Source organism: Schistocerca piceifrons, chromosome 5 (genome assembly GCF_021461385.2).
Source record: "Schistocerca piceifrons isolate TAMUIC-IGC-003096 chromosome 5, iqSchPice1.1, whole genome shotgun sequence".
In the NCBI taxonomy this organism is placed as follows: Eukaryota; Metazoa; Arthropoda; class Insecta; order Orthoptera; family Acrididae; genus Schistocerca; species Schistocerca piceifrons.
In genome coordinates this window covers 383421454-383448811 of record NC_060142.1, presented here as the reverse complement: position 1 = coordinate 383448811, position 27358 = coordinate 383421454, and the positions used below count along the sequence as shown (strand labels likewise).

The window sequence follows — 27358 nt, the reverse complement described above, 5'->3', positions numbered from 1 at the left end:
GTGAACTATGTGCAAAACTTTGATCAATATAATCTCCATCTTGAATGAGCACTAAAATACAAGCTGTAAATTTCCCATTACATAAGCAACCAGTGTTGTGAAACTACTGGTATCTTTAAATGCTTCGAGCTAGTCATAGGTGCAGTGTTGTACTCTTAAACTATGATCATGATGTGCACTTGTAACTAAACTGCACCCATTGTAACAGTGAACACAACATGCTGTTTGTTGCTATGTTTTTGCCATCTCAGCTCAAAGCACACTGGGTAATGAATGATGAGTGAGTCACATGTACCTGGGATATCCCTACCACCAAATGCACAACTTAGTGGCTTGCAGTTGGTACCCAGATTATATTTAGTTTCATTGCTCAAACTTACACTGAATTTTTATTTTCATTCACATAGAATCTCGAGCCTTGTGAAATCTTAAGAATCTCTTTGAAAGCCCTATCTATTTCTATTGGGCTCGGGCACTCCCACCTATGACAACCTATATGAGTAAATATCCAGAAATACCTCCACCAAACAGTTAAAAGTTATTGGCAGTACTATTTACAAACTACAATGACTATTCTCTCTTGTGCATATATTTAACTACCTTCATGTTGTAAAAGTCCTGTTTCCTTCGGGAAAAACACTGTTGCCCTGTTGGACAGAAGTTTAATATGATATCAGTAACAACCTAGCTGAATGAGCCATTGCAACATTTGTCTGGAATGAGGTAGGGTAAACAATAAGCCAGGACGACCTGGTAGATTCAAATCCTTTTATTTCTGAACTGGACTCCTTTGTGTTGACCTAGCTGGTTTCCTCCATTTTCCTATGCTTCATTTAAACTAGTGTTCTTAGACAAAATGTCTATATCTTGTAAACTTTTCCTGTTTTTCACTACTGTATCTTTTCTTGGACCTGTCTCTAATTAAACACCATTACCAATGTCAAGGACATAGTCCTGGCACATTGATCTCTAGAAGATTTTCACTGTCCATCGGCAACTGATGTAATTCACTTTTATAACCTTTCATAAAATTTTGTTTCCAATAAAATTGTTTAAGATGTTGGCATAATTTTTACACATGATTGGGATCAAGAAGTCAATTTTGTACGGCATGCATTACACTATTAATTCTGTAAATCTCTCTTGTGGTGCCATGAAAACTTTGTAGTGTACGAACTCTACAAATAACTTATGTAAACGAATAGTCTGTGAATGTGTAGAAACTCTTTAAAAAAAGCATAAGGATGACTTTATGTAAACAGTTCTAGAATAATTATGACATAACAAAAAGTATAATAATTTCTTTGTCCCATACTCAGTCCACAAATGAAAGGTGTGGACATTTCAATAAGGAAATGAAAAAAATACTATCACAAAGAAACTTCAATGATGTTAAGAAGTTCACTATGAATAAGAAGTGATTATTTTAAATCACATCTGAATGTTGCACAACTTGTGGTTCAAAAGGAAGTAGGTAGTTTTACGTATATTTGTATTTGCTTCATTTTCAGAACTAGCTTTAAAACAAAGATTTAATGATGTCCCTGGTTTACACAATATTATTAACAATTAAAAAGTTAATATTTTCCAAGTATCAAATATCAGAACCTATTAATGGTACTATATTAGATGTTGAAAGATGAAAAATAGTATGTGCATGTGGTGATTTTTACATGAATATTTGTCGTCGTCTTCTTCTTCTTCTTCTTCTTCTTCTTCAGTCTGGAGAATGGTTTGATGCAACTCTCCATGCTATTCTGTCCTGTGCAAGCTTCTTCATCTCCCAGTACCTACTGCAACCTACATCCTTCCGAATTTGCTTAGTGTATTCATCTCTTGGTCTCCCTCTACGATTTTTACGCTTCACGCTGCCCTCCAATACCAAATTGGTGATCCCTTGATGCCTCTCAATATGCCCTATCAACCGATCCCTTCTTCTAGTCAAGTTGTGCCACAAACTCCTCTTCTCCCCAATTTTGTTCAATACTACCTCATTAGTTATGTGATCTACCCCTCTAATCTTCAGCATTCTTCTGTAGCACCACATTTCGAAAGCTTTTATTCTCTTCTTGGCCAAACTATTTATCATCCACATTTCACTTCCATACATGGCTACACTCCACACAAATACTTTCAGAAACGACTTCCTGATACTTAAATTTATACTCGATGTTAACAAATTTCTCTTCTTCAGAAACGCTTTCCTTGCCATTGCCAGTCTACATTTTATATCTTCTCTACTTCGACCATCATCAGTTATTTTGCTCCCCAAATAGCAAAACTCCTTTACTACTTTAAGTGTCTCATTTCCTAATCTAATCCCCTCAGCATCACCCGACTTAATTAGACTACATTTCATTATCCTCGTTTTGCTTTTGTTGATGTTCATCTTATATCCTCCTTTCAAGACACTGTCCATTCCCTTCAACTGCTCTTCCAAGTCTTTTGCTGTCTCTGACAGAATTACAATGTCATCAGCGAACCTCAAAGTTTTTATTTCTTCTCCATGGATTTTAATACCTACTCCGAATTTTACTTTTGTTTCCTTTACTGCTTGCTCCATATACAGATTGAATAACATCGGGGAGAGGCTACAACCCTGTCTCACTCCCTTCCCAACCACTGCTTCCGTTTCATGTCCCTCGAGTCGTATAACTGCCACCTGGTTTCTGTACAAATTGTAAATAGCCTTTCGCTCCATGTATTTTACCGCTGCCACCTTTAGAATTTGAAAGAGAGTATTCCAGTCAACATTGTCAAAAGCTTTCTCTAAGTCTACAAATGCTAGGTACGTAGGTTTGCCTTTCCTTAATCTTTCATCTAACGTGAGTTATAAGGTCAGTATTGCCTCACGTGTTCCAATATTTCTACTGAATCCAAACTGATCTTCCCCGAGGTCGGCTTTTTCTAGTTTTTCCATTTGTCTGTAAAGAAATCGTGTTAGTATTTTACAGCTGTGACTTATTAAACTGATAGTTTGGTAATTTTCACATCTGTCAACACATGCTTTCTTTGGGATTGGAATTATTATATTCTTCTTGAAGTCTGGTGGTATTTCGCCGGTCTCCTACATCTTGCTCACCAGATGGTAGAGTTTCGGCAGGACTGGCTCTCCCAAGGCTGTCAGTAGTTCTAATGGGAAGTTGTCTAATACCGGGGCCTTGTTTCGACTTAGGTCTTTCAGTGCTCTGTCAAACTCTTCACGCAGTATCGTATCTCCCATTTCATCTTCAACAACATTCTCTTCCATATTTGTTAACACCATGGAAATCATAGTAAAATATTCAAACATGAAATTAATACCTTTATTTCGAAATTGACTGAAAATAAACAGGAGAAATGAAAAGAAGGGAGATAAACTCTTATCATCCCAAACACCAGGGATAATTTAACAATGGGAACACTCAATTATTGACAAAATAATTTAATGGGATAGATAAAAAATCTTCTCACCAAGCGGTGGCAGAACAGACACACAAAGGATGGTTGTAATTGGCAAGCTTTCGAAGCCAGTGGCTCCTTCAGGCAGAAGGGTTGAAGAGGGTTGAAGGAAAAGAAGGACTGGAGAGGTCTAGGGAAAGGGGTATATTTCGGGAAAGTCACTGAGAACCACGGATTGCAGAGGGGGGTGGGGGGGGGGGGTGGGGAGGCTTACTGCACTGGATGACAACGAAAGTCCTCATAGACCTCTCCAGTCCTTTTTATTCATCAGTCTTCCTTCCACTTCAATCCTTCTGCCTGAAAAAGTACTGTATTTACTCGAATCTAAGACGCACCTGAAAAATGAGACTCTAAATCAAGGAAAAATATTTTCCCGAATCTAAGCCGCACCTCCAAATCGAAACAAAGTTGGTCCACTGTAATATGAGACACAATTTAGGTCGAATGAATGACGATACAGCTGCAGTAGTTTGGTTCGAGTCTTAAGCTTAGCAGTTAAGCTTTACCATGTAGCCATTGCTATGTCAGGTGCTCCGGGTACCATTCCTTTTTCATGTGCTTCGTCTGGTTTGAATTGATTGCTTATTTTTCTTTGATCTGGTAAGTGCCGTCCTCTTTGTTATAGATGTTTACAACACTCTAAGCAGAAAATGCATAACTGTACTGTGTCATGCATTGTTTGTAGCATTCTGATAGTGAGTGTTTACGACCTGTCGCCGCTCGCGGCATGGCTTGCTTTTGTGCGCGCTACCACCTATTTAAAAAAAATTGCGTATGATAGATGATGTTCTGAACGAGTGTTTAGCGAAAATTTTTCTCCAGTTGAAAATCTTTGCAGATGCCTCTGTAGTACATTACATTCTGCACAGAAATTAGTCATCTTAGATTTAAAAATCTTGTCAATTGCCATGCTTCATTTCTGACTGTATCACTATTGGGCATAAGAACAATATGAATATAAACATGAAATGATATGTATATTATTCTGCGTTTGCTGTTGTCTCACTCTAGTTTCATAGTTTATTAGGCAGACAGGATTTAAATGAGATAGCAGCAAACACAAAAGAATACATGACGAAATGTTTATATTCGTACAGTATTATTCTTATGGTGAAAAGAATGCTGCATGCGATTCACAATTCATAAAATTTTAAAAGTTCTTATTAGCAACGATCTCTTGTCACAGGTAGGAAAAAATTCAGAACGTAGAGTTGGCCATATTGACAAACAACCCAAACAATCTTGCCAGTCAGATTTTCATAGTACGTTGAAATGCTGCTACATTCGAAGATGAACAATACGGAATTTGTATTTACTTCGTTGGATAATGTATGAAAATGCAGTGGTCGAAACTCGGGGCGGTGGAAAAAAGCTCGTCTTCGACCTTTTTTTTTTACTGACACAGAGGTTTTGTCGCCAGTATTTATCTTTGTGCCTGCAAAGCATGCCTGTGTAGCACTACATAATTTTACAGCAGAAGTTAATTGTGGCGGCACCTACCTACGCCGCAGGCGGGTTTTTGGATTACAAAAACCGGAAAAAAAGTGCGGCTTAGATTTGAGTAAATATGGTAACCAATGGCTTTGAAAGCTGCCAGTTACAACCATCAAATATCAGGGATGGATCACAGACTTACATAGGACAAGCACTGGGGCAAGAAATTGTGCTGTGACCTTGTCAAAAGAATCATCCTGTTGTTTACTTGACGTAATTTTCTTAAATCACAGGAAACTTAATTCTAAAAGCCTGGAAAATAATCTGAACCATATTTTCTCTGGATGTGATTCCAGTTCCATAAGTGAATTGAACCACTCACTTAATAAATTAATTTGTGGAATGATGAATTCTGTAGTGATGGATTGTATCTGAGTGAGAATGTTGCAGCCTGATCTTTCATTTACTTCAGGTTTGAATTTGTTTTTTATTTATTTTGCAGAAATCATAATGTGTTCATTGTGCCAATCTGTTTCAAGCAACTTTTTTGCTGGTGAGGTAATTGAAAATTGGATTTGTAGAACACCATTAACAACCGTTAACAGAGTACAATGTTTAATATTTGGCAACGCTCTCTAAGTAAATGGCTCACAGGTGTCCATAACGGGGGGGCAATTGCCCTCTCCTGCAATCCGCTGTGGACTTTTTATTAATTTCAAAATTCTCATTTCAAGGAATGATTGTCTCTGATTCTACTTAACTGCATGCAAGAGGTAACACTGTGGCTTTAGTAAATACAACATTGTTTGGCAAACGGGTTGTTCAAGGGAAATTATAATTTTCTCCTGTTGAGGCGGCAGTTTCGGCATTGTTTTGTAATCTTTGGGGATGTCAGCCTTTACAGAACATTACTGAAATATAGTACCTGACTTTTCTGTATTTCTTTCTAGCACAGCCCTTTTGAGCTACAGAAACAGACACATCCAACACCTAGCACATTACAAGTATGGCTGCTTTATACGTCCCCAATTCCCACAAGAATTGTCCCTTAGCTTGTGCACATCTTAATCTCCACAGTAAGTTTGCATTTCATCCACCAAGGTTTGCTGAGACTTCATTCAGTTTTACATGGTTGAGTGACTGTAGTAGTGTATGAAGAACACAGTCATGCTATAACACAGGTGTCTTCATCAGCAGATCCAGGAAAGATATAAATTTCTGTTGTAACAGCAGGAAAAAATAATGAAATATCATGATTGAAAAGGTGTTGGACCTTCTTAAGCTAAATGGAGTGCAGCCCTGCGCGACTCCCAACCACTGAGTTCGGTAGTCCAATTGCCATGTTACACAATATTGAACCAAACTGCAGAGCAGAGACAATTGGATGTATGCTTTTTATTTTATTTATTTACTTTTTAGTTTAAGAATTGGTTCTACCAGCTAATTTTGATGGTTGTTTCCGAAAGCTTGCTACACCCATAATAACGTTGATAATACAAAGCAATGTGCTCTGGATATACTAGTGAAATATGCTTACCTTTAACGTATAGAAGTAATCTATAGTACTTTAAAAATATTGACTGTGTAACTATCAAAAGTTTAAGTGTCCTTCCAGTCAAATTATTTCTTGGGGGCATGACATATTATGAAACTCAACTAATCTGATGTATTCAAAAATGAACCTTATCTCCTCTTGGATAAACCTCTGTGGATGGCCATGAAATGGCCACGTTATGTCACAATCTGTACTAGTCTATTGAACTTTTTAACTAACAATCTGGTTATTAAAGCAATAAACAGCTCTCAGTCACAAAAAGACTTCATTTGAGACCGAGGGCTGTTTACTGCTTTAATTTCACGTTGTAACAGTAACTGACAACATAGCCATGTTTAAAACTTCAATCTGGTTATCAACATTCACTTATCTGAAAGTGTTCTCTCATTTGGAGTCACATTTTAAAGTGTCTATGGTGAAATGTAAATAAAATAATTATGTCATTTTAGATAAATTACATCTTGAACAATTTGAGGGGTCATATGTTGTCAGAGTCAGCAGAGGTAGGCAATAAACAACAAGGGCTATGCCTATGGGCAACAAGGCATCTTATTGGTCCATGTATCCAACAGTGTCATTTATTAGGGTCCAAACTTCGACAATGTAAAACAACTGTTGTTGGAAAAACTAAAAACCTTTATGTAGAGGAGAGTAACTTACTTCAGGTGTATTTTATGTTAACATTGGTAGTTCTCATTCATTCCTCCAGCTCAAGATATCTGAGAGGTATTTTATGCACTGAAGATTGTGTAAGACTGAACTGATTTCTACATGATACAGGTCAATTTTAATTTAGTATATCCCTGTACATTTATAGCTTTCACATAATTAGCACTTCTGCAATGTGAACAACATCCTGAGGCTAGTTACTAGTTTGGGAAGAGCCCGTTTCTTCACAACCGTTTACATGTAAACAGCTTTCTGTAACACTTTTTCGATGTATCTGCACCACACAGCTTAAAATGTATTCCACATATGTAACGGTGTCCAGCTAATTTGTGTGTGTGTGTGTGTGTGTGTGTGTGTGTGTGTGTGTGTGCGCGCGCGCATATGTGTGCGTGAAATACTTAATGCTTTTAGCAATATCTTTGTGAAGCACACATTTATTCTTTTTCACATTTATATGACAGAAAAATCACTCATCTTTGTTGCCATTATTTCAGCTACAAGAATAATTTTCATTATATGTTGCTGATGGCAAGATAAGTGAAAATTGTGCTGAAATAACAGGAAACATTTGTTATGACTTTTAAATATTTGTTTTTACTATTTTAACAATCTAGAACATCAAAAACATTCAGAAATTTTGTAATATTTACTTATTCTGTTCTAACCCTCAAGTCTTATGAAAGGTGGAATTATGCTAAATTCAATGTCAATAGTAGCTATTTTCCATGATCTGCAGTGTAAGTCAAACATTTCCTGAGAATTTGCAGAGGATGAAATATTAAAGCTTTTCTTCACATAAAGATGAAATGAATACAATAAACATTTCTCAACTGCTAACATAAATCCATTTACTGTAAGGTATTTACAATTTTGAAGCACACACAAATTCTGCAAACTGACTACTTTCATTATGCATCAGGCCAAAAAATCAGTCTCATTCCAATAATTATAAACTATTTACTAGAATCATTTCCATTTTTCATACTCTGTGTCCTCCAGGAACCTCCCCACAAAAAAATATACCTACAATCTTTCAAATATAGTGCAAACTATATTACCGTTACAGAGCCAGGGAGAATGCAACATACAAGGTTTAATAGAATGGAGCAGATAAAGTGTGATCATCACAGCATAAGTATAAAGTGCATATAATCGTGTCTACAAATTTATGAAGGTGAGGCCAGTCTGTAAATCTCCAAAACTCATACTAGTATTATAATTTGGAAGACTTCTCCTTGACTTTTCAAAATTAATACCTATGTAGCAACACACAACCTATTCATTCTATATCAGTTACTGTAATCAGAAATTCTTACAGATGGACACAGTTGTGTACCATGGCAGACACACCTTAGTAGTTGAAAACTTCCATTTTGCTGTATGTGCAATGCAGCATTAAAATGAACTTGCAGTAATTCCAAACACCTTAAATTTGTCATAAACTGAACATAAACAAATAACAATACAAAGACTAATGGTTAAAGATGTTATACATCAATAAGCCATGCCAGAATTCTTATTTGTGTCTTATAGGTAGATCAAATCATTTAAACATTAAATGCTATGAGGAGAGAACTAACAGGTAAGTCTATAACATTTCAATAAGATATTTTACAACTTAAGATGCAATCATATATACAGCACCATGTGAGAACACTTTCTTTCCATTCTGCACTGTTCACCTGTTCTAAGCTCCATCTTCTCAAAAAATTATGCCAAGGTAACATTCTCTTTAGTCTTGTTTTACCTTTTCTTATCATTACCATTTTGAATTTCCTGAACAGTGACATTCTGGTAAGTGCAGGGGGCAACACTATGTCATTTAAGCAAGTGATAGAAGATAGACAAATGACACACTAGCTCTGCAACTTCACAGTAATACTACTGTACAAAACACAATGAACTGTGATCACCCACTTTGTACTCTGTTTAATAACATTCTTTTCCATTCAACAATATACAAAAGTTGACAAACAATAGTTCTGCTGACATATATGTCTAATTACAAATTTACAAATCAGAATAGAAAACTATCTACAAACCTGTGACTACGAATAGCCACACAAATTATGAAACACATACATTTATACATGACACAATGTAATGTCACCAGCTTTGACTTTCAGTATAGCTTTGAAACTCCACAGTATGTACTTTTATCACAACAATGCAAGTCACGATGTTTTAACAGCTATTTCAATTACTTCTTCAGGATTCATGTACTAATTTGAAGGGAACTGACAAGGTTAGTGACATCGACCAAATTATCTGTCTGCAATTTTCGCTTCTTTGCAAGAGCATTAACTTTTACCGCAGCAGCTTCAATCAAACTACGCCACTCATCACCAGTTACAACCTTAAAGCCACAACAAAACACTATTTCACTAACTTCTTGTTCAAGTTTGAAAGAGCTTACAGAATCGAAGACTGCAGTGAGGTTCTTGAGCGCCTGCATCCTCAAATCCACATTTCGGCACACAAGATTCAGCACGAAGAACCCTAACACAGAAGAAATTGCTGTACTTGCAAAATTATAAAACAACAAGGACTTGCTCTGAAATAAAGGAAAATTTTTGTGAAATATATTACTTAACCTAGCATTAACTACACACATCTTGCTACTGTACTACAGTCAGATTTAGAACCATGGATGCTTCATTCATCACATAACAAACTCAGAAGAAAGATTTTGGGACCTTCACTACTGATTTTGTATTGGTCAAACTAGATATTTTCATAATTAATCAAACATTAGAAGAAATGGCACACACTCACACATAAAAATTGCGTTAAGCCTATGATGCAATTCTGTTGCATTTTTAACTGTCAAATGTTATTGTAGGATAATGCGTGCATGCTGCATCTGCAACACTGACATGTCCTAAAATATTTCTGAAGTGCTTTCAACTTTTTGCCACATTTAATGACCCATTAAGAGTATAATCAGATGTGTAGCCTGAGCTGCTATCTGCATGTAAGGGGAAGAAGACAGCCATGCAAGGGGAACCACAAGTGGGAGGGAGGGTGAGTACTCATCCCACTGCCCACCTTAAAAACATTATGCGACCCTTGAAAACAGCAAAGCTGGTTGAATGTTCATGTACTACTGTCGTGAGCATCTGTGGAAAGAGTTAGGACAGTGAAACTACCACTAGACACTAAGTGTTTAGACATCCATGCTTCCTCACAGAAGGTGGTGGTTGGAGGCTTGTCTGTTCTGTAAAGTAGGACAGATGGTGATATGCGGCATATCTGACAAAAGATCACAATGTTTATCGTACGTTGTTGAACATGGAATTCACAAGTTGACCCAACATCACCATGAATTATCGCCTGATGTAAATGCTTTGGAACCATTTGAGTCACTATTGGGGGTTATCACCATGTAAGTGGATTAGTGGCCCATTATTTACGTGACCTGTGCATAGACATCTAATCTTCCTACAAGCCTACCAACAAACAGTTGGATCCCTGATATGTGTAATCAGTGATGTATTTCATTCCGAAGATGGCTACACAACCTGTTAAGCGAGAGAGAGAGAGAGAGAGAGAGAGAGAGAGAGAGAGAATTATTAAGGAGAAATCTCCCAGCTTGTTTCACAAAGCTGTGTAAAAAGTAGAGTTTTCTGTCTTACTGAGGTCAGCAAGGCTGCATTTGAAATCAATTTGATGATATCAGTACTGTATATTAACACACTGTTCTCAGATAACTTTCCGTGTATATAAAAAAAAAAAAAAAAAAAAAAAAAAAAAAAAAAAAAAAAATTTGTTAGTTATAACATTATTCATGCAGGATAAGGTGTGCATGTAATGTAATGTTCTTCCTTGTTTCTAAATGTACAAAGTTCTCATCCCTCCTAATGTTGTGATGGTTTTTTGTTTTCTGCAGTTCCTTCCAGTTTTTTTGTTTAAACAGTTCATCAATCACATACCTGCTTCATACTGCACCTGTGTTCTGAGTCACATACAGCCTTATTACATGTGGCTAGCAAGTATTTACTATTACATGGTTTTCCTGTCAGTGTTCCCAGTTGGGCATCACCGGTGAACATTTTCATTGGAATTTGTGTAAATAGTTCCATACAATGTGTGATTTATCTTCTGCCTTTATTGCAATTCACATTTCATAAATCTGGTAACTTTCAGTGTTTGGTCGTGATGTTAGTTTTTTTTTTTTAAATTTTCCTAGGTCCCTTTTTATTATTTTGAAATCGAAATTTTGTTCCATGGCAACGCTGGGTTTAGGATGACCTCAGATGGTTAAGTGATTTTTACTTCTCAGTAACGTCCTGTTCTTCCTCTCAATTTACTTTCTCTCATTTTAAAAATTTCATCTGCATAATTCTTTATCTGACATGTTTTTGAACTTGAGGATACTTTCCCACAGTCTTGTAATACAATATTTTCATTATTACAGTTTACACTAGATGGAAGAACTAAGTATCCTGAAACTAGACCTGTATCCAATAAAAGGTTGTCGATTCAGCAACTGTTGTGCAGTTTCTTCATTTTACAAACTGGACTTATACAGTTGTGGCTGCCCCACAAGAAAAACTATCCTCCATTAGTATGCACTAATACAAATTCCATACATTTGACCAATATCCGTAGAATGAGCTGTACAAGTGGTTTGTAATCTACATCAAATATAGACAAACTGCAATTCCCCAGAATCCTAACAATTAATAGAAGCCTGCAATTGTACTATACACGCAGCTGAGTGTATGAGAACATTCCCTAAACAATGTTCCTCCCAGGTATTTATATTGCTACTGTCTTTAGTTGTTTCACATTTATCATGTACAAAAAGCTACTAATTTTTTACATTTATTGAAGTGCACAGCTCTGATGACTAGCTTTTGATGCAGATAAAAGTAGTCATTGCACTAAGCTGACCTAACTCAGTACTACTACAATCTGAAAACTCTCATAGATTCATGAACCATCCACAAAAGTCTGACTGCAGCCAATATTATCTGTTAAGTAAATGTGTAACTCTAATGATCCCATTTCATTTTCCAGGAACACATCATATGTTGTTTGTACATCAGTAGATAACAACTCATCCACAGTAATGTGCTGTATTCTACCTACTGAACTTTTAATGTGATTACAATGCTGGCTGTATGTCCTATACGAACATATTTTCTTTAATCAGCGGCAACATGATACCGAATCACAAGCTTCACAAGCTTTACAGAAAGTATCAAACCCGTCTTGGTACCTCTACTGATGGCATTCAGAGTATCATATATGAAGAGCACAAATTGGGCTTTGCATGAAACTTTTTGGTTTCCATGAGAATGGCGATTTGGTTGTAGAGATGCTGCTGGTATTGGTGGTGGTGGTGGTGGTATTATCTGAGCATATGCAGGATCACCACCAACTGATCAAACATTTAAAAGATAATCCTTGATTCCCAATTCAGGGAAATTTAAAGCAGTGTGAGAACAGCTTGGACAACAATTTCCTCAGATGAAAGCTTTAAACTTGTCTGACTATTCTTTCAGTCAACTGTCATAAGCAACTGGTAAGGAAGCCAAATACTGGTGTTTAGTGTGATTACTCTGGTGAAATGCTCTGCTGCAGTCTGATTGATGTCTCTCAGGTAGCTCTCTCTACAATCCTCACAATTGCCTCCCATACTGCTGTACTGGTTTGTAGTGTTCAGAAACAGTTGCCATGACATTTACTTATGAAATTCAATGGTTTTGGCCCTCAGTACTCAGGGGTGAGAAGTTGTGTTTTAAATTATGCAGAACCACCTGCCTGCTCTAAGTAACATAGTGGCATTATCAATTCCACCAAGAAAAAGGCTACCTTAATAGATAGCCCGAAGTCTGTGTGATAGGTGCTTCAGTATCATGGTGGACTGTGTGTGTGATTAGGCTCTACCAACTCCTGGACACTGTCATGGTGTTCAAAGCTAGTAGATTGCCCACTTTGTCTTGCTGAGAACCCACCTGCACAACTTTCTACTGTGCATTCTTCTGTCTGGCAGCAATATCCAAATAAGTTATGGTCACTGGAATGCCGATCAGTAACTACCTGCTGGGCAGCTCATATGAAGGTAAGAGAGCAAATCAAATGACCAATGTCTGAGAATAACTCCATATTCAGAAGACATCTATGATCTGCCAATAGCAGGCACTCAGTGACTCTACTCACGGGGCAGGTGGATGTGGGGGCCCACTGCACACTGTATGTATTAATATTCTCATATAACAGCAACTACTTAGACCTGCATGACAGGGAAAAGACAGAGGGAACATACAGTGATCATCTGATCCATGTTAATTGTGGAAGTAACCACCTCTGTGTAGGTCGGTAAAGAGATGTACTGAGTGGCATATATTATTTTTGAAGACGTCCCGTCTGAGCTTGCCCATTCTGCGAAGGCTACATCCACTTATTACCTGGGCATCAGACTCCTTAAAATATGTCTTAAGACAGAAGCACAATTTCCATCTCTTCATTATTGCTTTCAGTTCCTCCATATGAGTTCTGAATCCAACAATGTTCTGATTGAGTTTATTAGCCAATTTTTGAATTGTCAATTGTTTCTTTCACAGTCTTTCCAACTGCCAATTTCTGAGAGGTCATTTATGTATAAGTTCAGAATTCCGCTGCAAACAGAAGTAGAAGGCTAGTTCTGTGGTTCACTTCTGATGGCTTTTGTATGTGACTTGTGCTGTTTTCCAGTTATAACAGTTTTCTGTTCACAAAATTTGTGGTAAATTATGGTTAAGAGTGGAGCTGATTCACTTGTAGGTTCTGCACAAAATCTCACAGGGGATTCTCTCAGGCCCCAAAGTCTTGCCAAGTTTCAGCAATAGCAGTTATTTCCTGGCAGCATTAATCATTATTACTTATTACTATGTCACTCACAAACTGTTATGTACTTCATTCACTGTCTTGTCAACAACTGTCCATCCTAATTTTGATGTCTCCTCTGGAATTTTTGCACCTGAGAATAATTCTCAAGACTTTTGGGAGTTGTCATATGATGACTTGTTATCATAGTAGTTGATTGTTTTAGACATTATCCTACTGGTAGTCAAGCATGTTTCAATCAGGATCTGACCACCTACATGTTTATGCTTGCCTTTGCAACTACTGTGCAGTAGGGGCTGACTCTTAAAAAGTTTACTAATATTACTCTTATGTCAAGAATGTCTCTTATCTGTTTATTATGTTATATATTTTCTAGAGTCTGATCAACTATTTGTATGAATTTTAGAAACATTTCCCCTGCAAATTTGTTGCCCACATTCTAGCCACTAATTGAAAAAATGTGACCATCCTCTTTAAACGTTTTACTGTACATGTTAACTGTTCTTATTTCAGCAGCTCTTTGTGCCTTGATTGTTCCTTCAATCACAGCATTATCATTTACCCGAGTCTTCAAGTAAATGGCAGAAAGTTATATAATCTCATTGTGGCTAGGGACCAAATTACATATTCTAAGAAATTTACATAATTTATGTAGAAAATTTACTCTACAGATTTAGACAGCATTAGGCAGGGAAGTCTTTTTTTTTTTACTAGCATTATTTTGCAGTAAATACTTGGCTTGTTCACAGAGTATAAACGGCATTGATTGCACACATGTACACACACAAAATACATATTTTTACAGGATGACCCACTTAAATGTTTCAGGGCAAATACTTCTGGGACAACAATAGGTATTGGAACATGACTCATGGGTATGAAAGTAAATACTATGAGAGATTCTCAAACATAAGCAAATATTAGTTTCAACATAAATTTATGCTTCTTAATTGGACACCCTGTATTATTTCTTATAAATCAATAAATTGAAAAATCACAAAAACAATGGCGTTGGTTGTATCACATTTAGTCAACTACATTGAAATGACTGGAATGCACTGCTACTGCACATCCCTAGATGCAAGTGTGAACCCCACATTGCTCGTAATCGTGATAGGATTGATGTACATAATCTTGTTATCACTGTTATCATGAGGGCCCAAAGGAATAATATGGTCTCCTGCTACAAACATTGATCTGTATGTAATGGTTTTCCTCTTGAGTGTTTTATTTATATACTTATACAATATAGAATAGTAATAGTCGGTGTAAGTTGACCTGTTACACTAACCACTCGCCTCTGCAGTTGTACACTGGAACGGACTGCAATTGGCATTGTGTGGCGCTCACTACAAAGCAGGATTATCTGTGTAGAGGTGTGTATAGGTAAATAGCATTGTGTACTGTACACTGTAACTGGCATGATGTGTACACTGTAACTGATGTTGAGTTGTAAACCTGATATTAATTTACCTGTCCATCTGTTCTACGCATTCAACATGGTTTTCACAAGTGAAGTAATGGTTGACATGTTATTTTATGGAGAACGTCACCAAAATGGCACATGCGCCACAACTGTATGCCCACCGTTACCCCAATAGACAATACCTGACCCGCACTACTTTCACGAATATTGTTAGAAGGCTTTGTGTGACAGGACACATCTCCAAGGATGTGGATCTGGAACAAATGATTAACACACAATGCAGCCAAAGTACACTATGTGATCAAAAGTACCCGGATACCTGGCTGAAAATGACAAAAAAGTTCGTGGTGCCCTCCATCGGTAATGCTGGAATTTAATATGGTGTTGACCCACTCTTAGCCTTGATGACAGCTTCTACTGTCACACGCATATGTTGAATTAGGTGCTGGAAGGTTTCTTTGGGAATTGCAAGGAATGGGCTGCAGAGTGCTGCACTGAGGAGAGGTATCTATGTCGGTCGGTGAAGCCTGGCGCTAAGTCGGCGCTCCAACATGTCCCAAAGGTATTCTATAGAATGCAGGTCAGGAGTCTGTGCAGGCCAGTCCATTACAGGGATGTCATTGTCGTGAAACCACTCTGCCACAGGCCGTGCATCATTATGAACAGGGGCTCAATCATGTTGAAAGATGCGATCGCCATCCCTGAATTGCTCTTCAACAGTGGGAAGCAAGAAGGTGTTTAAAACATCATGAATTTTACAGTTGGCACTATGCACGCTGGCAGATGACGTTCACCAGGCATTCGCCATGTCCACACCCTGCCATCGGATCGCCACATTGTGAACCATGATTTGTCACTCCAAGCAACATTTTTCCACTGTTCAATCATCCAATATTTACGCTCCTTACACCGAGCAAGGTGTCGTTTAGCATTTACTGGCATGATGTGTGGCTTACGAGCAGTCGCTCTAGCATGAAATCCAAGTTTTCTCACCCCTGCCTAACTGTCATAGTACTTGCAGTGGAGCCTGATGCAGTATGGAATTGCTGTGGGATGTTCTGGATAGATGTCTGCCTATTACACAATACGACCCTCTTCAACTATCGGCAGTCTCTGTCAGTCAACAGATGAGGTCAGCCTGTAGACATTTGTGCTGTACATGTCCCTTCACATCTCCACTTCACTATGACATTGGAAACAGGTGACCTAGGGATGTTGAGGAGTGTGTAAATCTCGCGTTCAGATACGTGACAAATGACAACCAATCACCTGACCACGTTCAAAGTCCATGAGTTCCACGGAGCACCCCATTCTGCTCTCTCACAATATCTAATGACTACTGAGGTTGCTGATATGGAGTACCATGCAATAGATGGCAGCACAATGCACCTAATATGAAAAACTTATGTGTTTGGGGGTGTCTGGATACTTTTGATCATATTGTGTAGGTGTTCTGGCAGGCCCCGCAATAAATTCTCGTGTCAATTCTCATGCAACGGAGAGACCAGTGGACATCTCTCTAACAAGCGTGCTGTGTGCTTTTCACAGGCATAAATACCATCCACAGAATATGTCACTACATCAAGGGCTTCATAGCCATGACTCTCAAATTTGCCTGGAATACTGTCAGTGGTTTTTGTGGCACAGCTACAACTATTCGTAGGGTACTGTACCAATGAAGTAACATCTACAAACCGTCGGAGTTCAACTTACACTATATGCACTACTGCTCACTGGAAAACCCACACTGGCTTTGTCAGGTAGAACATCACCATAAGTTGAGTGTCAATGTATGGTGTGATATTGCTGTGAGAAATGTGAATGCATTTCAGTGTACATACTGTATGTTTATGAGAAGACGCATGTTTGTTTTGTAGGTACAATTTTATGTTTATGTAATCGTTTCATCATGTGCCAAGTTCAATTTAACATAGTGATTAAAATTGTCAGTGACATGTCCTGCAAATATCATGTACCATTATGTAAATGATGTACAACTAGCATTTACCTCTCTGTTAGATCCTTGGTCTGCTATTAATTATGTTTATCCTGGCCATTGATATTTAGTATTTCATACCGCTATGTCCATTCTAATACTGTAATATAGATAAAGCATGAACAAGCGAACTCTTTCCTTATTTTTCGATGTGTGTGACTGGACATCTGTATTGTTTCCCTGTCCACTTACTAACAGTGTAAACAGCAATAAATACAGCATTTGTCACATCAGAGTATGTCAATCTCACAACGATTATGAATAACATAGGGTTGATGCTTGCACTTCAGGATGTGAAATAGTGCGCGTTTCGTTTATTTCAAGTGTCAACTTCACTTTGCAATTTCTCAGGCTGCAACTGATGTACTGCAATGCAACCAACGCCATTCTTTTTGTGATATTTCATGTTACTGATTGCGTATAAGAAATAATATGGGGTGTCCATTTAAATAACATAAGTTTGTGTTGAAAGTAATATTTGCTTATGTTTTAGAATGTCTCATAGTTTTTACTTATATAAGCCCCTGCTTTACATTCTTATACTGAAATACTCAAATAACGGTTGCATAAAAAGACGCTTCATTTCTTAATTGGTTTCAGGCACTTAGTGCCCTTCTTCCAAATGCTGTCCCCAGGAAAATACACACAAATAAGCAGAAGTTAGAATAATAATCTTAATGATGAAAAGTTCGAAAATTTTTAAAATTAACAGAAAAAAATGGTACATACTTTTAACCATCACATTATTTGTGAGTGTCAACAATAAGATGCATGAAGCACATTGCTGTTGTCCTAAGACATTCAAGAGCAGTAAGTACTGCAATAATTACTCCAGTAATGCAATAAGAGCTTGTAAGACATGTGGTTCATAGTGCCTGTACAAAAATGGTATAAGGAAGCCAAACATCAAGTGCAGACATCACGCCAGTATTGGAGCTAATCAGCTATGACATGTGTATCATGAAGCTGGTCTAAGGGTAGAGGCAAAAGTACAATAAAATAATAAAACAAAATTGTGTTGTTGCTGTTGTGGTCCTCAATCCAAAGACTGGTTTGATGCAGCTCTCCGTGCTACTCTATCCTATGCAGGCATCTTCATCTCTCAGTAACTGCTGCAACCTACATCACCCTGAATATGCTTAGTTTATTATTCATCTCTTGGTATCCCTCCACTATTTTTACCCTCCAAGCTTCCCTCCAATACTAAATTGGTGATCCCCTGATGCCTCAGAATGTTTCCTACCAACCTATCACTTCTTCTAGTCAAGTTGTGACACAGATTCTTCTATTCAGTACCTCCTGATTCATTACACGATCTACCTGTCTACGCTTCAGCTTTCTTCTGTAGCATATTTCAAAAGCTTGTATTCTTTTCTTGTATAAACTGTTTATTGACCACGTTTCACTTCCATACATCACTACACTCCATACAAATACCTTGGATTGTATTGGATTGTTTGGGGGAGGAGACCAGGCAGCGAGATCATCGGTCTCATCGGATTAGGGAAGGACAGGGAAGGAACCATCCTAGCATTTGCCTGGAGCGATTTAGGGAAATCACATAAAACCTAAATCAGGGTGGCTGGATGGGGGATTGAACCATTGTCCTCCGAACGAGAGTCCAGTGTGCTACAAATACTTTCAGAAACGACTTCCTGATACTTAAAACTATACTTATTGTAAACAATTTTCTGTTCTTCAGGAACACTTTCCTTGCCATCACCAGTCTACATTTTATATCCTCTCTACTTCGATCATCAGTTATGTTGCTGCCAAAATACCAAAACTCATCTACTATTTTAAATGTCTCATTTCCTAATCTAACTCCCTCAGCGTCACCTGTTTTAATTTGACTACTTTCCGTTATCCACGTTTTGCTTTTGTTGGTGTTCATCTTTCAAGACACTGTCCAGTCCATTCAACTGCTCTTCCAGGTCTTTTGCTGTCTGACAGAATTACAGTGTCATCAGCAAACCTCAATCTTTTTATTTCTTATCCCTGGATTTTAATCCCTGCTCCAAAATTTTCTTTTGTTTCCTTTACTGTTTGCTCAATATATCCTTTACTACTTGCTCAATATACAGATTGAACAACACTGGGGATAAGCTACAACCCTGTCTCACTCCCTTCTCAACCACTGCTTCCCTTTCATGCCTCTTGACTTTTAACTGCCATCTGGTTTCTGTACAAATTGTAAATAGCCTTTCGCTCCCTGTATTTTACCCCTGCCATCTTCAGAATTTGAAAGCGACTATTCCAGTCAACATTGTCAAAAGCTTTCCCTAAGTCTAGAAATGCTATAAACGTAGGTTTGCCTTGCTTATCCTAACTTCTAAGTCAAGTCGTAGGGTCAGCATTGCCTCGTGTTCCAACATTTCTACGGAATCGAAACTGACCTTCTCTGTAGTTTGTTTCTACCAGTTTTTTCCATTCGTCTGTAAAGCATTCTTGTTAGTATTTTGCAACCAAGACTTACTAGACTGACAGTTCAGTAATTTTTGCACCTGTCAACACGTTTTCTTTGGGATTGGAATAATTGTATTATTCTTGAAGTCTGAGGGTATTTCGCCTGTCTCATACATCTTGCTCACCAGATGGAAGAGTTTTGTCATGGCTGGCTCTCCCAAGGCTATCAGCAGTTCTAACAGAATGGTGCCTACTCCCGGGGCCTCTTTTCAGTGCCCTGTCAAATTCTTCATGCAGTATCATATCTCCCATCTCATCTTCATCTACGTCGTCTTCCATAGTACTACCCTCAAGTACATCGTCCTTGTATAGACCCCCTATACACCTTTCAACATTTTCCCTTATTTGCTTAGGACTGGGTTTCCATCTGAGCTCTTTATGTTTATACAGGTAGTTCTCTCTTCTCCAAAGGTCTCTCTGATTTTCCTGTAGGCAGCATCTATCTTACCCTCTAGTGATATATGCTTCTACATCTTTACATTTGTCCTCTAGCCATTACTGTTAAGCCATTTTGCATTTCCTGCCAATCTAATTTTTGAGACGTTTGTGTTCCTGTTCACTTGCTTCATTTACTGCATTTTTATACATTCTCCTTTCATCGATTAAATTTAATATCTCTCTTGTAACCCAAGGATTTCTACTAGCCCTTGTCTTTTAACCAACATGACCCTCTGCTGCCTTCACTATTTCATCTCTCAGAGCTACCCATTCTTCTTCTACCATATTCCTTTCCCTCGTTCTTGTCAATTGTTCCCAAATGCACCCTGTACACAGCTATACTTCTCATGAGATGTGAACAAAAATGTAAATATACAAAAGCAACATAGTAAGCAATAATGATAAAAAAACATGTCAATACCAATGAAAAGTGGTGTTATGGATGGAAAATTTGGGAACTGATCTCCAAATAGCTGCAGTGAGATCAGTAGCATGCAGGTAGGGAACCTGCAGCAAAAGGAGTGTGAAGAGCATCATGGGGCTGGAACCTGTGGCTGCAGTAGCCAATATTAAGAGTCGGAAAGTGACTCTAGAGGAAAGGAAGTGCGGGGGCAATTATATTATAGTGAAACAACTAGTACTAGAATGTAAGCATCTCGCAGATACATTTCATGAAAGAATTGTGTCTAGTGGATTTAATACCAACAGCATGGCATCAGGAAATACAACCACACAAACTGTGTGTGAGATGCGTCAAGGAGTGAAAAGCAATAACTGGAGTAGATGGAGAAACAATTCCTAACCAGTAGCAAAAATGAAGACTCAAAATTAACCTTACAAGAAAGGACAAGTGGGCATCATAGAAATCTTTTGATACAGCGGAGAAACCAGTTCAGGTATGTATACAAAGTCTTAAGTATACTTCATGAAGTAAATATAACTAGTGACACCATAAGATGTATGAAATAAGCACAATAGTTTCGACTACCTGATCATGAATGACAAAGTGGTTATTAACCGTTAACATTACTTGTAACTACAGAGTAGAGCACCTGTAACTTTCAGAATAGAGCATCTTTAGGTCACTGTTTGCATGGAGATAACCACCTGTAGATTGTACATGGTTTAGTATCTGCAATAATAAATGGTTAACTGTCCGGGACTGTAAGTAGCTAACCACTTAGAACTGAAAATCCTTGACTACTTAGAACTGTAATATCTAACAACCTATGAATATAGAAGATAAACTTACTAAAATCTGCATAAAAAAGTTAAAGAACAAACTACAGTAACAAATGTACCAATAGTAAAAGGTGGACTAATTGTAGCTGTGAGCAGCTGTTTAAACGCGACTGCAAATGTAACAGCAACCAAACAACAATGCATGGTCAAGCTATAGTGTGTAAAATACTACTAAACATTTAGTGGTTACGAATAGCAAATTAGTGACCATCTGAGTACAGAAACTTGGTACTGATCGCAACCTGCTGACTACAACTTACTGAATATAACAGCAAATAACTAATTTTAGTAAGAACTGTAACTTACCAAATGACAATATTCTGCCTACAAAAATTAACAGGGTCAGGTAATTAACTACCTACACTCTGAGAACCCAATTATATACTGGAGGCTGACTGTACAGCACTGCAATCTTTAAAAAAATGTGTGTGTGTGTGTGTGTGTGTGTGTGTGTGTGTGTGTGTGTGTGTGTGGTATGGGGGGGGGGGGGAGGAGTTGGGAAACTGGTGGGGGTGAATGGTTGGTTGGCTGGCTGCAAGAGGTGGGGGGGGGGGGGGGGGGACAAACTGGGGGGGGGGGGGAGGGTGAATGAGTTCTGCATACACAGAAAGGGGTGGGGTGGGGAGAAAGAAATAAAGAAGCTGAACGACAAATGCAAAATTGTGTGAGCAAAATGCAATGTGTGTGTGTGTGTGTGTGTGTGTGTGTGGGGGGGGGGGGGGGGGGGGGGGGGAGGCACTTGGGATGGTGGTTTCAGGAAGGGAGGGATACATGGGGGAAATGTGATGAATAGGAACAAAATTAGCTTGAACAGCTAAATTCTTAGAACTGATAAGGTGTAGCAATCGTGATAATTAGTTGCTTCATGATTATAGCAACCTTCTGCAAACTACTGAAAGTAACATATTAATTGTAACTTACGGAGTGTAACATACCATTTGTAACTGTGCCACTAACTGTGGCTTACTAAGTAATTACATTCTATCTATGAAAGTTGACAGGTTTCTGTAATTAATTATATATGAGAGGAGAATCAACTATATTTCAGGAACTGATAATGAAGCACTGCAATTACAACACAGCTGTATTTCCTGCTGCCATGCTATTGACATCTGTACATCAGTTCAGTGATGTGTTCTTAAATGTACAGAACTGTGTAACTTGTATAAAAGCTGTTAGATACAATTCTTTCACGAAACATGCTTCCAGTACTAATTGTTTCACTGTAATATAACTGCACTTGAGCTTCTTTTCCTCTACAGTCACTTTCTGATAGTTAATAGTAGCCAACGATTGAGGACTCTTTCTCCACTTACTCCAGCCACAGGTTTCCAGCCCTATGATGCACTTTGTCCTCTATTTCTATTGACAGGTTCCCTACTAGCATGCTACTTATCCCACTACAGCTGTCTGGAGATTAGTTTCAAAATTTCATATCCACAGCACCTCTCGTCGTTGGTATTAACACATTTTATCTTACTATGCTGCTTAAGTGCATTTACATTTCTGTTTACGCCTAATGACAACTATAGTTTTGTACGGTTTTGTTTTTTTATTATTTTATCGCACTACACACCCTGCCCCTCCCCGAGACCAACTTCTTGATATGCTGAATAGTTCCCATTCTGGAATGATGTCTGTACTTGCTATTTGGCTCCTATATACTATTTCTGTACCAGTACTATAAACCACATGTAAGCATTTATGAGCTCTTACTGTATTGATGGATTCAGTATTGTATTACTTATTGCCATTATGCTTTTGAAGAGTGACAGCAATACACTGCATGCATCTTATTGTTGACACTCACAAATGATCCATTAGTTATGAGCACAAACTATTTTTTGATCTTTAATTTTTTATATTTTTTAAAACTTTTCATCCTTAATTTCAAAATTATTATCTAACTTCTACTTATTTGTATTATTTTCTGTTCAACCTTCCGAATAAGTGCCTGAAAACAGTTAAGAAATTAAATTTCTTTTATAAAACTGGTTGCTGAATATTTTGATATATACAACTACAGTTGCTAAAAGTGCTTAAGTAGTAAATGATATTCTTTCTTTTCCTCCCATGTGGGAAATGAGCCATTGACTGCATGTAGAAGTAAGATGGTCCAAAAACAAAAAAGAAGTACTGACTGAAACAAAGCTGTGACAGCAAGTCGTGAACTGAGTGTGGTGGCTCCATTGATAGAACAATTGAAAGACAATGGTTCCATGTTCCAGTCCTGGTCTGACGCACAGTTTTAATCTGACAGCAAGTTTCAAATAAGCACACACACTGCTGCAGAAAGTAAATTCCTTATGGGAAAAACTGTTACGGAACTTCACATGGAGGGAATGGGAGGTATAGCTTTATGTGACAAATCATGTGGTTTACATGGTAAGTCTAATACTTGCTGATGAACTGTTCAACACATATATAACCACTATGTGAATTGACGTATGATGAAATGCTGGTTTATGTGCTGTTGAAGATGTGAAATGAGTAACACTCTAAAAGAAATGTCGTTGCTACAGATTAAGATGGTCCAAAATGCAAGTAATTTTTAACTAAGGACCAATAAATAAGAGTGAGCACAAGTAACCATTACCAACAGATGTGAGTTGCACTATAATGAATAGATTATTCATTTTTGTGGCTCTTCTTTGTGAGTATAAATAATTTTTTTCAGGCTCCTGGAGATATCTACAATAAATTCCAGCTGATGTCATCAACAGAAAACATGCATGAAGAGCATCCTATGTGTGAAATGGTTGTGAAATAGGGAAGAGTTACATTCTTGAATGAGAGAGTAACTACCTGTAAATGAAAGCCAGAAAGTATTTATTTATTTATTTATTATTATTATCATCTTTTTGAAAAGGCACTGGTAAATTATTGGAACAATAGCAGCTAGAGAACTATTTGCGTCAGTGCCAATTTAAAAATAATTTAGTTTTAGATATTTAGGGTCTACTGTGCAACTGGGCTTTAGATGTTGCCAAATATATATGACTTGAAAAATTTGCAGCTCCTTCACTAGATTATTCATTTCAAAAGACTGCATGAGATTTGGTCTACAAAAGTAACTAATAATGCATCAAGAAGCTTTTGGTATGAGTTTTAAGGACAAAATTTCTGATTCTAGTTACGATATGAGTACAATGTAGATTATCCCAATTTTAAGAGAAGTAAAGGATGGTGTCATTCGGAACACGCTGTTCACAGAGTCCAGTTCATACTTTCACATTAACTCACCATACAACACTTATGATCAGTTCGAGTGGTTTAATGTTACCTGTGTTGTTGATTTGTCTTCAAGAATCAACAATAAACTTTAAAATGTCTGTTCAGAGGCATAAACAACCATGTGATAAATTTACTGAGCTGAGAGAAAGGATGATGTTACCTGTTTTCATCTGTCACACTTTTGTTCCAACTTCCTTTGGGAACAAATCCTATCTCCTTTTAAATACTTTGATAATTGTAGGTTTTGTTTTGCTTTGTTTTAGGGCGCAAAAACAACTAGGGTCATATGCGTTCATGTCAGGACAGTAGAACATGAAGACAAAGAGGAATTAAAAACAACTACACATTAATCCCAATCAACGAAAGAGAAGACAGCTAAAAACAGGGACGTGGAAAAAAAGGCCTATAAAATATGCCTTAGAGAAACAGAGGTCTTGAACTAAAGATCAAATGTCCTTAGCCATACTGTTGTAACGGATAAAAAGCAAAATGTGGTTGACAGCCTGCTCGTTCACTAAAACGACTGATAACTCAGACGGCAAACACAAATGAAGTGGTTAAAAAAGGGCATTCCATCAGGAAATGGCAGACGGTCAAAGGCTGAGGGCAATGAGCACGAAGGGGTGGGGGATCACCACTTAACAAATGGTACTGTTAAAAAGACAGTCCCTGATATACAACCTCTTAAGGTGAGAGGCCTGAGAGGAAGCCATCCAAGCCACTGGGAGAGGCTTAATGCTCCTGAGTGTGTTCCCAAGAAGGGGGGACCAATGGCGATGCCAAAGTGACACTGCCTGCTGACAGACGGCAACACACATCATCGGAGGAAAGAGCAAGTGACAAGCTTTCCTGGACCCATTGCACTAAGGGATGGATGGTGTACAGCACACACAGGCTTTGAAGGGCACAGAGTGTCTGAGCAGATGAAGCAATTGAAAAGCCTGTGTCACTGAGTGTACTGTGTAGCCTGATACAGGGCAAAGAGCTCTGCTGTAAATACCGAGCAGTGTTCCGTGAGCCAATACTGAAAAACATTGGTACCAATGACGAAGGTGAAAACACCACCACAGTCAGTCCGAGAGCCATCAGGGTACACAAAAGTACTATCACAAAGTTTCGTGCGCAGGTCGTGAAACTGAAGGCAGAGTGAGGCAGTACTACTGTCCTTAGGAAGCGAATGAAGACCAAGGTGAACATGGGCCAGCACACGAAGCCAAGGTGGCGAAGGGTTTACACCCATTGGGAAAGTGGTTGGTAACATGAAGTTGAGCTGCCGGAGCAAGAGCCGAGAGTGAACTCCAGAAGACAACAGAAAAGGGATGTGCCCACTACTGGCACTTAAAGGAGTCGTCAAAGAAGGAGGCATAGGGTGGGCAGCCACGTATGGCAGACAAACGGCATGCATATCTGCTGAGGAGAAAGTCACGGTGGAAGGGGAGGGGTAGTTTGGCAGCTTCTGCATACAGATTGTCAACTGGGCTAGTGTAAAAGGCACCAGTGGCCAAATGGATGCCACAATGATGGATAGTATGGAGATAGCATAAGGGACGAAAATGTAGATGCACCCATAGTCTAGTTTCGAACGTACAAGGGACTGGTACAAACGGGGGAGGATGGTTCAATCTGCTCCCCAGGAAGTACCACTGAGGACATGTAGGACATTGAGGGACCGCATACAGTGGGCTACCAGGTAAGTCACGTGGGAGGACCAAGAAAGTTTTCTATTGAGCATGAGCCCGAGCAATTTTGTAGTTAAAACGAACAGAAGAGCAATAGGTCCAAGATGTAAAAATGGTGGAAGAAACCAATTGCGCTGCCAGAAATTCATACAAACGGTTTAGTCAGTGGGAAAATTAAAGTTGTAAGGGTGCCACTGCCAATACACTCACTGAAGTCTACATTAGTACGTTATTTCTGGTGATCGCAGTATCGTTGATATACCAATCATCGGGGAATCCCAAGTAGACTGAGTATGTTTGAGACATTGGAGTTAGTCATTTGATGACTAGTGATGAAGGATGATTGTTAGGTTGCAGCCCAGAAGCAAGGGTAAAAGATTAATTCTGAAGAATAAATAGTTTGAAAGTGATAAGAAATACTTAAATTCTGATAATTAAATATTTATGGGAAATAATTTTGTGAAGCTAACTGTGAAGAATCTTGAGTAATGAGCAGTTTGAAGACTGCAGAATGATGCATGTATGGCAGCCATTAGCAGCACACAACAAACTAATTTCTTTACAGGCAATATTGTATAACAGTTGAATATTGGGAAAAGTCAGACAATTTCAGGTGAAGGAACTAAACAACTGAAATATTCATTACATAAATTAGGTGAAGAAACCTGCCTTACATGACTACACAGAAGTGGCAATGTCAGACTTTGTGACTGATTAGAACCCTTAAATTTGCTATATATAATGCAAAACAGTGTTTAAATTAGTGACATATTATTTCTGAACTATCATTAAATACAGTTGCCTGTAAGTAAAGCGTTCACAGTGTAGAGGTTGATTTACTGTTCTAGACACTACGTAGGGAGGGTTTACAAACCATGAAAATAATTGTGAATAATCACTGAAAGCCACATTTCAAACTTGCTCTGACAAAGTGTTACAGATTT

General features: G+C 38.1%; 1 protein-coding gene across 1 annotated transcript in view; it reads right to left on the bottom strand.

Annotated features, from left to right (window-relative positions):
* Positions 1-7921: 7921 nt before the first annotated feature.
* The window catches only part of LOC124797907 (eEF1A lysine and N-terminal methyltransferase homolog), a 77819-nt gene continuing 58382 nt past the window's right edge, over positions 7922-27358 (bottom strand). The window contains exon 11 of the mRNA XM_047261028.1: positions 7922-9598. Within this exon, the coding sequence (XP_047116984.1) occupies positions 9315-9598 (284 nt within the window). The 3' untranslated portion in view covers positions 7922-9314. The remainder of the gene's footprint in view (positions 9599-27358) is intronic.